Raw genomic sequence first — 18,221 nt, forward strand, 5'->3', positions numbered from 1 at the left:
TTCAACAATACACAGTAAGAAAAATTTCTTGACAGGAGAACAAAATTCTTGTCTCAAGAAAATTTTCGGGTGCCTGAAGGAAGACCGAAGTTGTGTTGGCTAAAGTTAAAATTTTTCTTTGAATTCTATTCTTGGTGGAAGTCATTTTTTCTTAATTCAAATTATCATAAATACTTGATACAATAAATTTTTATATTTGATCAAGATTTTTAGATACTTTAGGGAAGCAGCATCACATACTTCAGCTGAGAAAAAAATTTTCTCACCTTGAGAAAATTTTTCTCTTGAATATTTGATATCCATTTTATATTATTTTAGCGTGCAATTATACATATTGAATGAAAAAAATGATTCAATATTATTTGATCTTCCCATTTGACATGATGTTAATCAATAAAAATATTAATGAAAAGTCACTTCTATCGAGATATTTAATTTTTTGGAGCAAGAGAGAAATTTTTTTAGGACAAGAAAATTTACCTCTATCGAGAACTAAATTTTTTGGAGCAAGAGGCTGAATTTTCTCAAAGCAAGATTTTCTTGACTCAAATAAATTTTCTTGTATTAAGATATGTATTTTTTAAAGCAAGAGAATTAATTTTGTTGGAATAAGTGAAATTTCTTTCGTCAAAAAACTTTTTTTTTTCGCTCAAGAAAATAATTAAGAAGAAAAATATTTTCTTGGCTCGTGAACCTTTTTTTCTGTCTAGATAATTTGTTTCCGTAATGACAGTACACTGATAAAAAAATTAACTTGACTCAAGAGCCAAACTCTTGAACCAAGAAATCCATTTTGAAGAAAATGATTTTCTTGAGTCAAGAGAATAAATTCTTGACTCAAGAAAATTTTCTTAGACCAAGAATAATTTCTTAGCTCAAGAATTTATTCTCTTGACTCAAGAAAATCATTTTCTTCAAAATGGAATTCTTGGTTCAAGAGTTTGGCTCTTGAGTCAAGTCAATTTTTTTATCAGTGTATGGAATGCAAAAGCATCAATGCAAGTTTTTTGAGTTGCGTAAGCAACAATCATTCTTTTATCACTAATGAGACCCTGAGACTGTAATAAAATTTTAGTATAATGTCATAATTCAAGTGAGAAATTATTGGGAAAGCGAGAAGTTTTTTAAAATTACATTACGCTCTTTAATGGTGATATGAATCTTCAACTAACATGTTATTTATACATTGAAAATTAGTAGTATGTTAAACGATAATAATAATATTTAATGTAAAATATGATTTATTGCATTGCACTCACTAATTATTAAGTTTTTTTTGCCACTGTGATAAATCAAAAAAAATATTTTTTTGTTTTAATTTAAAGTTTAGACATTCAAAAATATGTGTATAAAATTTTAGATTAAAATTTCGAAAATTTTTGGAGTTATTGTCAATTTAGTGAGAGCAGGTAAACCGACCGTTTTTGCTCAGCGCTCCGATAAGAATGTTGAGTTCGCTAAAAAACGGATTGAAACAGTCAATAAAAATGATAAAACAGACATGGACACCACTGGAGGTAAAAAAAATGAACCCTCATGTGGCCAGGACTCGGTAGTTTGAATTAAGTATCAATGTTTCATAAAATACATGATTTTAGAGTAACTTAATGTAAAGTAGACGTAAAACTTAAAATGACTTTTATCAAACTGTTCGATTAATAACTCAAATAAATATAATCCGATTAAAAAAAATTTTTTGTCTTTACAACAGCTGTTGTACGTAGGCGATTTTGAAAATTTTTTAAGGCTGATATTTGAATACTAAAAAAAAGGGGAAAAATGTAAAAAAATTTCACTAAGTTGCTATTTTTTTTGGAGTTTTTTTATGACAATTTTATGATACTTTTATAAAAATTTTAGGACACTTTAAAGACAATTCAGGATCAAAGCGTACTAAAAATAAATTAATAAATGAAAAAAAATAAAATAATAAATAAATAAATTTTCACAAAATTATCCTAAAATTGTCATAAAAGTGTCCTAAAAATGTCACAAAAGTACTTTTTACAATATTTTTTTTCTCTGAGCAATAACAACAATATTTCTTTTTTAATTTAAATTTGATTTCGATTTAGTGTCATAAATTTGTCATTAAAATGTCCTAAATTGTGTCACGTTTAGGATCCTAAGCCTATGACTCTTTTAAGACAATTTTAGGACGTTTTTTTTACACGGGTAAAGTAACTAAAATTTTTTTTTTCGGATGATCTGTTTTCGAGGTAATAATTTGATATTTTTTAATAAAAATTTAGGATATTTACTTCAATGTACATTTAATAGGACAAACAAAATCTGATCCCTACATTTCTTAATTTTCCCGGTTTTAATAGATTTTTTTCGTAGGTTTGTCCTTAAAATATCTAAACTTTAGAACTCTAAGCTTAAAAAAAATTTTCTATATTCCATAAATGTTCTTCTAAAATAAAATATAATATTTTATGTTAGTTTAATTATTTTTCGATAATTTTGTAAATAAAAAAATCATATATAAAAAATTTGATTTGCACTTACCTTATAAATAATTTTATAACATTTAACTTAAATGTGCTAATTATTGGTAATAATATGGAAAGGTTTAGGTAGGTAAAGTAAAACAATTTTTATGTGAATCAATGTTAACGTGTATTTTTTTTTTTTTTGTTAATAATTGTCGTAATGCAATGTTCAGATTTCGCGTTGAACAAGAAACGTTTTAAACAATAATAAGCAAGTTCGAATTTAACGTGCGTAGCACTTGAAAAAAAGTCACGTGTATACAATGACACTACATATAACTTTTTAAAATTTTTTTATAAATTACTTATAAGCAACCATTTTGTAAAAAAGTAATCTCTGGTATCGGTGAAAGTGAGATAAAAGATAGAAAGACAATATTAAAGCAATAAAGAACAATACATGGTAAATATCGAACAATTTAATTAGCATATACATTTAAATCTTCTGCAGTTTCATTTCTTTCCTCAAACACGAAGAAATTAAATCAGTAATTGTTATTCATACTTCGTCAAGTTAACATTAAATATCATTTGATTGCACGGGATTATTTTGTTGATATAACTCTTTAATAGTTACTAATTTTTACTACACAAATGACTGTAATACTTAAACTATTTCTGTTTTAGTTTCTTCGTGTAAATTGCACCTATAGATAGTAAACAAATTCTCAATATATTTTTCTTGTTAATTTTAAATTACATATTCTTCGACGTAGAGAAATATTTCAATAAAAATACTATTTCTATATCAACAACATATATACATATATATAATTTAAAATATGTACGCCTGCCTATTCAGCAATACAACGAGTATTTAAAAATATGTGCGTGCAATGGGTGTAAAATACCCATAACTTTTTAAAGAAAATATACACGCTTTTTGTTAATAAATATAGCATTATATACATAAAATTAATTACTCGTTTTTAATCATATGTATACACATATGGATGGATATTTCATATTTCATAGTAGTTTAGACAAAAAAAATTTATTATTTTATAACAATTTTTTTGGAGTAAACAGACATTTAAAACAATTAAATTATCCATTTATTTATCACTCTCTCTCTCTCTTTTTCTATATATAATATATATCGGCATTTTTTCTGTACCTGCATCCAGTTAAATATATTTTATATGTATACATATAATACGGCATATATATACATATTTACAATATTACTTTATGTTTTAACCATAAATAACCATTAATAATGTAATTACACTTTTTTCAATGGATTAACTCTAATTTTTTTCTTCTTATTTATACGGCAAGAAATGAAAAAAAAAATTTTCAAGATTGTCCATCAAGTTTTAAAAAAATTCAAATTTTTTTTTAATAGAAAATTTTTTGAAAATCGGCGTTTAGCGTGTCCGGATCACGGAGAAAAATTCAACAAATATAAAACTAAATATATATTGAAAAATAAAATTTAGAATGAAAATAAAATAAATATAAGTAGCGGTACCTTAGTTTTAACAAGTGATGATTTTAAATCAGATAACAACTTGTATGTTTAATTTTATACAAAAATTTGTTACGTTTGTAATTAATTTGTTAAGAAAAAATAATTTTATGTAACTGTTAAATATTACTTATAAATATAATTCTGTATAATGTATGATAAAATTAGTTAATATAGATTAACATTTTAAACTATGGTTTGAGTAATAAAAAATCTAAAACTTAGTCGATTAAAACTAAGGTAACGATTAACGATTATACGACCGCACAATTGAAAGACTCAGGTATCCGTGAGAGGATATTCAAGTGTCAACAGAGATCAAATAAATTAATACTATAACATTTTCTCATAAAATTACTAATTATCTTGAAATTTTTTCAATATATTAGTTTTTAAAATTTAATAATAACGAACAAACATACATTACATGGAAAAAACAAGATTACACTGGATAACATTCCAGATTATACTCAGTAAAATCTGTAGTGAAAAAAAATTTCAGATCGTAGCTAGCATAATCCAGATTATACTGAGTGATATCTGGATTATACTAATTGTAATCTCCCATTTTGCCCAGTGAAATCTCAGATTATACTACGTAAGATTCCACTGGATATAATCCGAGATTGTATCCTGTAGAATTTGGATTAGACCCAGTGATATCTGCGCCATTTTTTTTCTAGCGCCTGCGCACTTAGCATTATCATATGACTATGAACAGGTTAGATCTTATTGTTACACGACTGAAATTTTTTTTCACTACAGATGTCACTGAGTATAATCTGGAATATCATCCAGTGTAATCTTGTTCTTTCCGTGTAGTTTATATTTATATGAAAACACCATATTGAAAATCTCGGAAGAAATATAATATAATCAATATTACTTTTAAAAAATAATATTAATTTATTGATTGCAAGGAGAAGATACGTGAGCTTGAGAATGATTTCTTGAGTTAATATGACTTGCCTCACGTTTGAGCCTTTGCTTCAAATGAACCTTGGCGTGTCTTTTTTTCTCGTCACTTCTGGCAAACTTTCTTCCACATTGATCACAGCAGAATGGTTTTTCACCAGTGTGAGTTCTAACATGGGTAGTTAGGTGATCGCTCCGTGAAAAAGAGCGCATGCATATGCGACACTGGAATGGCTTCTGACCCGTATGAATACGTATATGTCTTGTAAGTTCATCGCTACGTGAGAATCGTCGATCACATCCGTCGACTGGGCAAGCATAAGGCCTTTCATGGACTGGAGTTTTGCTCGGTCTGTTAGGATACTTTCTCGGTTTAACTGGTACTAGCCTCAGAGGGAGAGAACTCTGTTGATAAACTTGGGACAGAATTTCATGGCCTTTTGATGTGCTAGGATTGTACTCAGCAAGTTGAACAGCCCCGGACCCTGATGTCGATAGCTGTTGTTGAGGTTGAGACTGTTGGTGTTGCTGCACTGCTGGATTGTATCCAGAGTTACCAACTGGTTCTTGTTTGAGCGTCGTTTCTTGGTGATGATGGTGGTGATGATGATGAGGCTGAGGCTGGTGATGAGACAGTAGTCCTGGATCATAGCTGTCCTCGTGACTAGTGAGCCAAGTTGTCGATGTCGAAGATGGTGAATCGTGATATCCAGAATGAGTTGGGGGCTTTGAATCAACTTGAAGAAGTTCTACAGTCTCTCCACCGTAGGGGGCTGAGTGAAGTGATGGATGGAGGAATGGTTGACTGGTTAAGGTAAGAGAGGGTGATGGAATTGAATTCCATATTTCTTGAGATGTTTGTTGTTGTTGTTGTTGTTGTTGCTGTTGTTGTTGTTGTTGTTGTTGTTGTTGTTGTTGTTGTTGTTGTTGTTGTTGTTGTTGTTGTTGTTGTTGTTGTTGTTGTTGTTGTTGTTGTTGTTGTTGTTGTTGTTGTTGTTGTTGTTGCTGTTGCTGCTGCTGTTGTTGTTGCTGAGGTGTTTGAAGAGTATTGAGAGTAGTCGATTGAGTGCAGGTAGTTGTAAAGATACCGCGATAAGTAAGCGTGGGTACATTACAAATGTTGACACTAGTGACAGGCGTAGAAGAAACAGATGTCGTCGAGTGCGGAGCTGAGTAGAGAATGACACCTCCTTGAAGGATATTACAGCGCTCAATATCCTCCTGGGACTGATGATGACGCTGGGGACTAGACGCTGGATGTGATCCGCCAGTGGAATCTGTGTTATCTTGATGGTGATGGTGATGATGCTGCTGGTGATCTCTTCCCGTAGAAACCACCGTTTCATCATCCTCCACAGTTGCTGCTTCGAGGGACAGATCATCACCTGCTAGGCTACCTGCAATTTGAAGAAATAGAGGGTTAATATTATACCATTAATTAAATGAGTTAATTATAAATTTATTTGATAATTAATAGTGTCTCGCGCAGACTCATTCAGCTATATGCTGGTCGATTTTGCTGGGGACGCTGACTCCCGGGCAATGCATTGTTTAACACACAAACGCCATTGTGTAGTAAAGGAAGAAGCGAATGATACGATATCAATTTTATCTTATACGGCTAACGCTCTATTATCTACAACTCATTCGTCTGTATCCTGCTGACATTTTCAGTAGATACGTTTAAAATTATTATAGATCAAGTTGGACGAGATAGTCACACTGAAACAGATGTTTCAACTTTTATTTTTTTTTTTTAAATAAAATTTTAAGAGCCAAAAAAGTATTTCTATGTCGGGTTAACTCTAGAGCAGTATCTAACACAAATCTACCTTTGATGTGAATTAAAAAAATAATATTGCATATAATATTTGTTTACAAGTTACCGTAGAAAGGAGTAAAGTCAGCTGTGGGTGAATCTAATAATAATATCTAAGAGGGATGAAAGCCAGACAGAGGGTAAGAAGGAAGGTTGATAGCACAAGCGGAGAATGAAAACAGTATTGTGGTATCGGGGTCGTATGGAACTATGAATGAATTCAGAGAAGAGGGGAAGCATTCGGGAAAAACAGCTACCGGAGGGATACGGGATTGAGCGCAGAGAAGAGAATATAATATTAAAGCCGAGAAGGAGTTGAGGGTGGTGAGGAGAAGAGTCTGCCTGAATGTAGGGGTCGTTAAGTATTGATCCACGGTCGCTGGTTGAGCATCGATATTGGTCGTTTTTGCGGGTGACCGTTCTACGTCACGGACGTCGCGTGGCTCTGACGACCTTGACTTTGCCTTTGAACAATTTCTCCGGTGCTTTCGAGTTCAAAGTCAAATAGGATCGATAATAAAATATAGTCTTTTAAATGGTACTATTTTATCACGTGGGTAACGTGGATGCTGTACCTGATATTGGCGGTGGTTCTACGAGCGCTGAGGGCCCAAAAAAAGATGGCAAATCACTGCTGGTGGTCACAGGAGTGTTTAAATCACCAGGTTTATCTTTTTCTGTGGTATCATGGATGTCATCTTGGCAGTTCCCGATGCACACATCATCGTCGTCACCATTCCTTTGATGTTGGATTTGTTTTTTCCCAGAATCACCCGGTGAGATGGGATTGTCAGAGATGGAATGATGCTGGTGTGTATCATTGTGATGATGATTGTGGTGGTGATGATGCCGGTGTCGGTGATGAGCATCCGAAGAGTCCGAACTGGCAGAATGTAATGGAGGACAGCTGGAGAGTGTGAGAAGTGACACTGCTTTGCCACTGTTGATGGAGGTCGCGGCAATCGGCGATGACGTTCCACGACCTATGTGGATCCCTGAAGTTGAAGTCGCAGTATTGTAAGCCAGACAGGTGTCAAAACTCAATTGAACAGCTTGAATATTGTATGAAGCGTGGGTGTGATGGACATGGTGATGATGGTGTCCCGGTGGCGGTGACGAAAGAAGGAATGGACTGGCTGCAGCGTGATGCTGCGTGCCAACCACCTCAATTCCGTCCATTGTCATCCTCTGGAGTTGGATTGGGTTAACTATTGTGGTAGACGCTGCGATAGCTTCCTCCGGTCCGCACTGCGTCTCCTCGCCTATGGGTGTATCGTTTAACGCTATTATTTTTACAATTATTATTCAAACTAATTTACATAAAACGTTAGTTTTTTTTATTAATCTTGTCTCTCTCTCTCTTTCTCAGTCTCTCACACTTTACTTAATTATCGCTTTTATTTTTATCATTCAAACTCAGGCTTCTTTCAAAATAGTTGCACAAGACACACTCAACAGTAGTATAACTTAAAAGCTCCACTTTTCAGTTGTAAAATAAAGTTAAGTATAAATGTTTTAAACAAAAATGATAATCTACACCTCTGCACCTTTTAGTAGCACTTAATCACCAGTGAAACTTAAAAAATATTAATTTATCGAAGCGAATTCGATGACACTAAACGAGTTTAGTCAGACTCAAAATAGTAAAAATATTATTATTCTCCTAGTGATTTGAAACTCAGAGTTTAGTTTTCCTCCTCCTCCTCCCCTTCTCTCCTCACTCTAACGTAGCAATGAGTGAGAGAGAGAAGAGAAAACTTTAACACTGTTTTCACTCATATGTCGGGATACAAAAGTAGATGTATGTATTTAAGTATTATTTTCTTTCACTTAAGTGCGTACGCCTCCTCAGAATTGAAGCTTGCGGATCAACAATAACAAAATCGAGCACACATGCACACACACTGTAGCAGCCGAAGTGAATAAGAATAAATGATAAAAAAAAGGCAAGGGTGCGTGGGTTTTCTTCCTTTCCCGTAACACTGGCTTGTGACCCGCGTCGTGCTTATATCTCGCTGTCTCTCCTGTACTAACAGTAGAGGGATGTAAAGGACGCGTGATGCGTGGGGGTCGCGCACCAACTGAGCCGAGTCGCGGCGCGCCCCGTAGTTTTATGAATGGACCGCGGAGACTGTCCCATATTTGGAAGCGGCGGCCGACCGACAGCCAATCCCCGCTCTTCGCTTTCCTGACAGTATACGCGCGCGTGTGTTACCCCTTAAGCGCTTTCCCCACTTGCTCCTTTTTTCTCCTCAATCACCGCCACTAGACCGTCGCTCTTACCACTACTCTTCCAGTGGATCTCCCTCTGCTCAGCTGCTTAGTTTACCCGGCACAATTACCTCTCTTAACCCGCAGAGTTCTCCAGTGACGTTGCAATCTATGACGTAAACTGTGGCGTGCGCCCAATCTCCCACACCAACTGAGAACTTGAGTGTGTCTCGTGCGCTGACACGGAAGTCATGGGTAAAGACCATGTGTAGTTTAAGTATTTAAATGTTTTACAGCATTGATAAGTCAACGAGTCTAATAATTCACACTGTTCTTTTTTTTTTTTTTTTTTTTTTTCAAGATAATGCACTATTCATGTGCATTAAAATTTTTTTTCGCCTTATTTTGGCAACTATTTTTATTATTATACCCTTGTTAGTTTACAAAATCAAGATATTTTGCATACTATTGTGAACATAATTTAATGGAAATTAGTTCTATAATTGATTTAGTGCGACAGAAACGGAAAAAACATTAAAATAGTTAAAAAAATTTTCCGTTCCGGCAAGTATGAAACCCGTAAATACTGTAACTTTCAAAAAAATTCATTAATTGAGTCAAAATTTTGTTTTTTTCAACTCTCTGAAGAAATTAGAGGGTCTCCTATCACCAATGGCTATGTAACAGTATCGTTTAATTGCAATTAATCAAATAAACTGTGTATTTATACATTTATCCTACTAGGAGCGCCTGCGTATTATCGTTCTATTATAGCTGTTTTATATTTTTAACTTCCCACTAAGAAAATTGAAAATTTTCGAAAATCAGGAAGTTATTGAGTTTACCCCGTTTTTCGAATATTGAGTTTTCATCAGATCTCAACGTTTTAAGGTCCTGGGAAGCTTCCCTGATGATTTTTAAGATGGTGCGTGTGTGTGTATGGATGCATGTGAACCTCTCATAACTTTTGAACGGCTTGACCGATTTGATCGCGGTTGGCGCCGTTCGAAAGGGATTGACCAAACTTAGATTTTTAAGACAATTTGGACTGATAGATTTTGACAAATCTCAAAAAACTACAGAAAAAAATTTTTTTAATGTGGTATTTTTTAGAATTACTTTTAAACGGCTTTACCGATTGATTCCAAAAACTAATCAGCTCTTAATATCAAAAAACCACGTTGTTCGCCGCCGGGTTGGTCAAAATTGGTTGATTCGTTCATGAGTTATCGTTGACGGAAAAAATCGAAAAAAAGTGATTTTTTCGAATTACTCTGAAATTTTTGGTCTGATTAATTTGTGTTTGAAAGTAAGTCATAGGATTCGAAAAGCTACGTCGAATTCTGTCAATCGCGTAAAAATCGGTTTATTCATCCAAAAATAATAGCAGTTTAAAAATTTAAAGAATAGAGTTTCATTAAACTTCTATCAGACTTTTGAGCTCGAAGAGCTCAAAAACGTCATAAGTGCAATTTTAAGCGTTTAGACATGGAATTAGTGGAAAGCTGCAGGGATGGCCTTTAGGGTCAATCGTTTTCCTAATTTTTATTATTCCGTTATCTTCATTCAAGAAATTAATGAATGAAAACTTTTGGATGAAGAGTGGAGAATTCTCCAGAAGAATTTTATTCTAACAAAGTAATTTAATGTTTTCAAACAAAGTACGCTTATACTTCATCTAAGGAGTTCTTAGAACAGTGAAAACCGAAAATTCCTTAATTCCTGCTACTCTCTATATCATCAATAAAAGCTTCTAATACATTTTAGGATATAGTAAAATGAACCCGAGTGGTATTAAGCATTTGTTGAGCTTACGACAAATGCTTGTTTTCAAAATAATTTTCTTGGATCAAGATAATTTTTTTATCAGTGAAGAGTTCACCGTGATCTCAAAGATTTTATTGCATCATTATTATATCGAATCATAAGTTACAAGTTGACAAAAAAAACGAAAGCAATAAATAATGAAGGCACATAAATTTTTTCTAGAAATTGGAAACGGAAAATTAATAAAGCAGAAATTAGATATTATATATATCCTTTTTTTTGTATAAAAATCCCCAACTTTTGATATTATAAAAATAAACTTCGTATATCTTTTTCGTTGTATTAAAAGCAACATTTTATACCTCGTAACAGTTTAGCTTTCTCGCTTACAACTTACGGTGGTGGCAAAACAAAATTCTAAAATTATCCGAAGCGTCGAGGCAACAGTGGGCGCGCACTATTCGTGGACTTACTCGACTCGGGTTTGCGCGGGCGAACCGAACTATTTTGAGCCACCACGCAACCACCTGAGCCAAATATCCTCAAATACCAAAACGATTTGATGGTAGTACTCATATAGCTGATGCTGAATCATCGAAATGTACGTTTGACATTTGCTTTTCGTCGAAATTGATTTATTGTCCTTTTTTTTTTTTTTTTTTTTTTTTTACATAAATTTCCAAATTGTGTTATAATCATACACTCAGAGAAAAAAATCGGCATTGTGACAAGAAATTAATTTAAAATTTTCAACAATTTCATTTTTTAGCTAAAGAAATCAAAATTTTTCTCACACTAACTTTCTTGTTGAAAAAAGTTTTTTAGATTCGAAAAAAGTTTGGAAAATCCAAAAGCGCATGCCTCATAACACTGACTCAATTTTTAAGCAAAAAATAAATTGTGTAATTGATGTTTAAAAGAAAAACAAACAATTAAGTAATTTCTTATAGAGTATTTTATATTTTTTTTTAATTATTGGCGCCCATCTTTTTTGTCATATACGCGCGCAGTCTAAAAAAATCTACCTTGACTAAGTGTTTTTCAAGCTATAGAGTTCCGAGAGTGGAGGCTTTTTTTCAGAAATTTCCTCCTCTTTAAGGATCTTTTTTTCGATTTTCGATATCACCTATAGTTATTGAGTTATTTACGAAAAACTTAGATTTTTTATTTTGTTTTTTTTTTTTTGTTTTGTTTTTTAATAACAAATTAAAATTTTGATCAAAAAAATAAAAAAACAACATCATTGTGTTCAGAATTTAATTTTGCAACGAATGAGTGGTTGTTCATATTTTTATCACAATTTCTGAGATTTTTATCAGCAAATTTACACAGGATTCTCACAAAAATTTCCGTTACTATGTAACATGTTAATGGTTACCATGCTACATAGGAATAAGATCAATTCTTTTCTCTCCGTTAAGGTAGATTTCATTTGATATATGTTATGTGCATCAAAGGCAATTTCATGAGCTTTCACGTGAATTTGTCGAAAATTAGATATCTTATTTCAATCCAAAGTTATTCATCAAAGAAGCCACAAAAAAACGTGATTTTCACTATTTTGATAATTTTGAAGTGCTACTACTTCGAAACTAATTTACTGATTTCATCTATCCTAGGACTCATGCAAGCTAATTGTCCAAGGAATCTGTGTACCAAATTTCATTAGGATCTGTTAAGAATTCATGATAGAATGACATTCATAAGTCGGTTGTGCTACACATTGCCTGAAAATGGTCCAATAGACCTCTGAACTTTCATAAAATAACTAAAAATTGACAAAAAGTTAATGTTATATACGTCAAATATTCAAGAAGATACTCTGCAACGATAACATAATACTCTTGTAGATTTTACCCAATTTATTTGGAAATTTTACAGAATATTTGCTCGTCCGTAAAAATTGCATATTTTTTCTGTAAATTTTGCAGAATCGTTTATTGAGGGAAAAAAATTTTAATTTCTTTACTGAAAAATAAAATATTTTTTAACTTTCAACAAATTAATTTCTTGTCACAACAATGCCCATTTTTTCGAACAGAAATTATTTCTCTCAGTGTAATAATAAAGATGCTAATTATATATTATGTTGTTATGCGCCGAAGTATAAATAAATTGAGTGATAAAATATAAATAAAGTTGTTTACTGGAATTATTGTGTACATTTTCATGAGATGTTTTACGGATGAAGACACACGACTTGTAGGTACAAAAGACGAGCCATCAGTCAATTCAACGCTCACTGACATGAATCGTTCATTCTACCGATCGAGTTCCAACTTTTTATACGCCTCATGCTACCGATCGTTATCCCTTGAGACGTGACATCGACGTATTTCCAACGTAGACACATAATCTACGACCACAACCACGATAATGATGTATAAAAGACGAATATTTCGCTTTATTTATTACATCTTTGTTCCTTCTTTATCTTTCTATTCCCATAACTTTTTCTCTCTTTGTCGGCCTCACTTGAACGTCAACTTTGCTTTTTGTCTTGTGCTATCGATCGCGAATCCTTGACGGCACGCGACCACCCGAGGCAAAAGAGAAAAGTATGTACACGTGCGAGAATGCGACGACCAGCACCCGTTTTTTCACCTTTTTCTCGTGCGTTAAACTTGTTAACAATATATTCTTTCAATCTTTTTCTCTTTAAATCACATGTGTTTTTGTCATTATACAAACGTAAACGTATAATGAGATTCACTGGGGTTATGTTATTAAATAAAAGAGAGAATTTTAAAATTTTTATCGTACTAACTTTTCAACTACCGGTTTTACATAGCCTCGAGTATTTGAGATCAGAAAGAAAATATAATTTTTATAATACATCCTTAAAGATTACCTCTGAAAAGGATCCTTTCATCGATAAATGATCATAGAATACGAAATAATTGATAACATGAGTAAATTAAGGTAGTTATGGTACAATATTGTCAAAAAATTAGAGATTATACGCGCCGCAAATGTATATGAGCTTGTAGCTAAGTAATCCATAATTTTTACGCAAGACTTAACCCGTGGAGACGCAACCCTTACAATTTTTTCTGTCCGACTCCGTAGATATATATTTTTTCATAAATTGTTGAACTTTAATCCGTTATTTATAAATAATTAGACGGTCAAAAATTAGTTTTTATTTTTTTTTAAACTCACAAAAAAGACATTACAAGATGTCAGTTTTTTGAAAATTTTTGACAGTTTTTTTTTATAACTAAGAAACGGGTACAGAACTGCAGAAAGCGTATGCAATCAAAGTTAAATATCCAATTTTTAATTGAATTCATCTCGGGTTGTAGGTGGTCAATTAACTTCAAATTTTTAGGGTAATTGTATTATCATGTCCTTAATAAGTATACAAAAATTTAGAATTTTCTGACGATATGCCTTGACCACGATAACTACCCTAAATTATAAATGACTATCGCTGAAAAAATATCAAACCTAATTTACGATAAAGATACACTGAGAAAACAGTTTGTTTGGCTCAAATGCGCAGATTTATTTGAAATAAATTAAAAATATATATTTAATGTTAACAAATTTCTTTTATTCAAATATATATTACTTTGAATCAAATACTACCTCGTTTTGGTTTATTTAACTGAATCGACTCATTTATTTCATTTAAATAAAGATTTGTTAACTATTAACAAATCTCACTTTAAGTAAATTACGCTTGATGTCGCTACGGTCGCCACTGTTATTTCTCGACGTGATTTGTAAAAAACAAATAATGAAAATTAACTCAGTTTACAAATGTATTTTGTTTAATTTTTGTAGAAATAAATAAAATATATATATATATATATATATATATATATATATATATATATATATATATATATATATATATATATATATATATATATGCTTAGACAAATATGTATTGAAATAGTTAACTTTAATAGACATTAATAATTATGATGCTGAAGTTAGCCGACAGCTGTCAATTTTTATAATTTTTATTACAGATCAACGATAAAAAACATATTTTAATGCACTTGTAATTTTTTTTTAATTTTTAGACGTGGAACTTTTTAATTAAAATTTTTTCGTGATAATTTTATTATTATAAAAGTCCTAAAAATTGACAGATGTCTGTTAATTTATGAAAATTAAGTTAGCCGTCATCTAAAAATTTTTAGAATTTTTTTTATTGAAAAAATTGTTACAAAAGAAATTTTTTTAAAAAACTCCATTCGTAAAAAACTTGAAAAATTATAAGTGCAATTAAAAAAAAATATTTTCTAGATTTAATTTAATAAATAAAAAAAAAAAAATTCAAAACGTCGACTAACTTTATAGTATTATTGTTAATTTCAGTATAATTAATAATTCCAAAAGAATTGCCCATTTAACCCCAAAAACGTTCGATATGTCTACTTTTACTACTTTCCTAACCTAAAACTAAAAATCATTGCTTTGAGTATATTCAAACATACCATTTATTTATAGTTAAAAAATCTGATTTGGTTGAAATATATCATTGTTAGCACCAAAGAAATATTTGTTAACTATAAACAAATCTGGATTTCATTCAAATATACTGTAACTTGGTCTCAAATAAATCAATTTATTTGTATCAAATAAATATTTCTTGTGATATTTAAATAAGAGATTTATTTATAGTTAACGAGCCTCATTTCATTTAAATGAACTGTTTTCTCAGTGATATACCTCTTAAAAAATTTTTCTTAGTCTCTTAATTATATAAATCAATTTTTGATCTATAACCATATTCACACACTGATAAAAAAATTAACTTGACTCAAGAGCCAAAATCTTGAATTAAGAATGCCATTTTGAAGAAAATGATTTTCTTGAGTCAAGAGAATAAATTCTTGAGACAAAAAAAATTTACTTATGTCAAGAATAATTTCTTGACTCAAGAATTTATTTTCTTGACTCAAGAGAATCATTTTCTTCAAAATAGTATTCTTGGTTCAAGATTTTGGCTTTTGAGTAAAGTTAATTTTTTTATCAGTGCATGTACAAAACAAAATAAATAAATAATCAAGTTAAATTTATCGCAAAATTTGAATCTATTTATAAATACTTTGAAAACATCATAATAATGAAAACAATTGCGGAAAAGCATATAAACTATTGTAAAGACATAAACTTACGCCAAGACCTTTTGTAATGATACTAAATTTAATTTAAGAAACTTATTGTATCAAATAAATAGGCTGGAGATAAAATTTTTCTTATTTTTTCAATTATATAGAAAATTTTTATTGTTCTAAATGTTTTCTTAGGTACAAAGCAATTGGTTTATCAAAAAGGAATTTATTATCGAGTCTTATCTAAGATATCTTAGTTCATTATCTTTTAAAAACATTTCCCACAAATAAGCTCCATACAAAAATTTTGAAAAGTAACATTTGAAAAAATTTTAAAATCATCAAAAATTGAATTTTATGTTTTTATTTAATTTTATTTCTCATATACAATTCCTTTATTATTTTCTGGGTTGAAAATGACTGAAATTCTGATGATTTTAAAACTGTATTTTGATATCTTAAAAAGGTTATATTGTTAAAATTTATTTACTTTCAAAATAGGATACTTTTGATGTTGTCAAGTAAGTAGGAAGGCAGTTACACATCTTTACTCCAAATTACTCAATTCTGCGACACACTGTACTCAGTAAAAATAATCGAAAAACTTAAAAGAAAGACAACTTTACTCAATTCATTCACTACTCTATACTAACTTTATTCAACGCTAAGTTTACTCAGTTCCAACTGTATTTCATGAAATCTTTATTCAATGGTATTTTATAAATGATGGCGCGCTTATAAACATCTTCATTCAATTTTTTTTTGTTTAATGATATGTTTACTTTAAATAAGTTAAAAAAAAACTTTACTTAATAATTTTATTCTTGAAAAATAAAATTCTATTGTTTTACAAACTTTATTCAATGTCAACTTTACTCAATTACGTATAATTTATATATCTATATATATAGTAAAAAATTTTTTTTTTAATTTATTAAATTATTTTATTGAGTACAGATTGCACAGAGCTGAAAAATTTTGAGTACAGTTTTGCTTTTGCCGAATAAAATATTATTAAATAAAAAAATTAGGAAAACGGTTGACCCTGAAGGCCATCCCTGCAACTTCCCGCCAATCCTATACCTAAACGTTTGAAATTGCACTTATGACGTTTTTGAGCTCTTCGAGCTCATAAATACAATTTGTGTATTATTTTGAGCTCTCCGAGCTAAAAAAAATAGCTTTCGTATGCTTTTGAGCTCTTCGAGCTCAAAAGTTTGAAAGTTTAATAAAACACTATTTTTTGAATTTTCAAATCGCAATAACTTTTGAATGAATGAACCGATTTTCACGAGGTTGGTGGCATTCGACGCAGGTTTTTAAGGTTCATGAAGAATCTTCAAGTTTAAATTGATAGAACGAAAAATTTCAGAGTAATTCCGAAAAAAGCACTTTTTTCGGTTTTCTTTCGTCAACGATAACTCACGAATGAATCAACCGATTTTGACTGGACTGGCGGCGATCGACGTGGTTTTTTGATTTTAAGAGCTGATTAGTTTTTGGGATTGATCGGTAAAGCCGTTTAAAAGTTATTCCAAAAAAACTTCATTTGAAAAAATTTTTGTTTGTACTTTTTTCGCGATTTCTCAAAATCTACCCGTTCGAATTGTTCCAAAGTATATTCAAAATCTAAGTTCAGTCAAGTTCTTTCGAATGGCACCAACCGCGATCAAATCGGTCAAGCCGTTCAAAAGTTATGAGAGGTTTACATACATCCACACAAACACGCACACGCACACACACACACACACACACACACACACACACACACACACACACACCATCGCGGGAATAGTCAGGGAAGCTTCCTAGGACCTCGAAACGTCGAGATTCGATGAAAACTCGATTTTCGTAAAACGGGGTGAAAACAATAACTTCCCGATTTTTGAAAATCTTCGATTTTCCTAGCGGGAAGTTAAAAATATCGAATAAAGATTTTTAAAAGCGCGCTATCACTTATAAAATACTATTGAGTAAAGATTTCATTAAATACAGTTGGAACTGAGTAAACTTAGCGTTGAGTAAAGTTAGCATTGAGTAGTGAATGAATTGAATAAAGTTTCTTTTTTTTGAAAGTTATTCAATTTTTTATGTTGAGTACAGTATGTCGCCGAGTTGAGTAATTTGGAGTAAAGATGTGTAATTGCCAGTAGGAACATCAAAAAATTCTTAACTTTTTTTTTTAATTTGTCACCCTCGTGCACATATAACCCTCACTTTTTAGAGTGAATAACCGCAGAATACAATCCTAACTGTTCTTGATACTAACTTGATATTAACAGTTTTTTCAAAAACGTATTACAAGCACTATTGTAACTAATTAGTCCAAATAATTATAACATATGTGTAATACATCAGAAGAATTTAGGACTATTAAAAGTAAAATTTGTTTTCTGTAAATAAATTTTTTAACTTTAACCATCGGAATGTGTCATGAAACTCAGCGGATTGACTTAAAAAGGTGAGCTAAA

The 18,221-nt window shown here is 31.2% G+C and overlaps 1 protein-coding gene across 1 annotated transcript in view; it reads right to left on the minus strand.

Annotated features, from left to right (window-relative positions):
• Positions 1 to 2,640: 2,640 nt before the first annotated feature.
• The window catches only part of LOC123271274 (myb-like protein Q), a 37,364-nt gene continuing 21,783 nt past the window's right edge, over positions 2,641 to 18,221 (minus strand). The window contains exons 2-3 of the mRNA XM_044737550.1: positions 7,276 to 7,962; positions 2,641 to 6,278 (exon numbers count right to left, since the gene is read on the minus strand). Of these exons, the coding sequence (XP_044593485.1) occupies positions 4,873 to 6,278; positions 7,276 to 7,962 (2,093 nt within the window). The 3' untranslated portion in view covers positions 2,641 to 4,872. The remainder of the gene's footprint in view (positions 6,279 to 7,275; positions 7,963 to 18,221) is intronic.

This window comes from Cotesia glomerata, linkage group LG9 (assembly GCF_020080835.1).
Source record: "Cotesia glomerata isolate CgM1 linkage group LG9, MPM_Cglom_v2.3, whole genome shotgun sequence".
NCBI classification, from domain to species: domain Eukaryota; kingdom Metazoa; phylum Arthropoda; class Insecta; order Hymenoptera; family Braconidae; genus Cotesia; species Cotesia glomerata.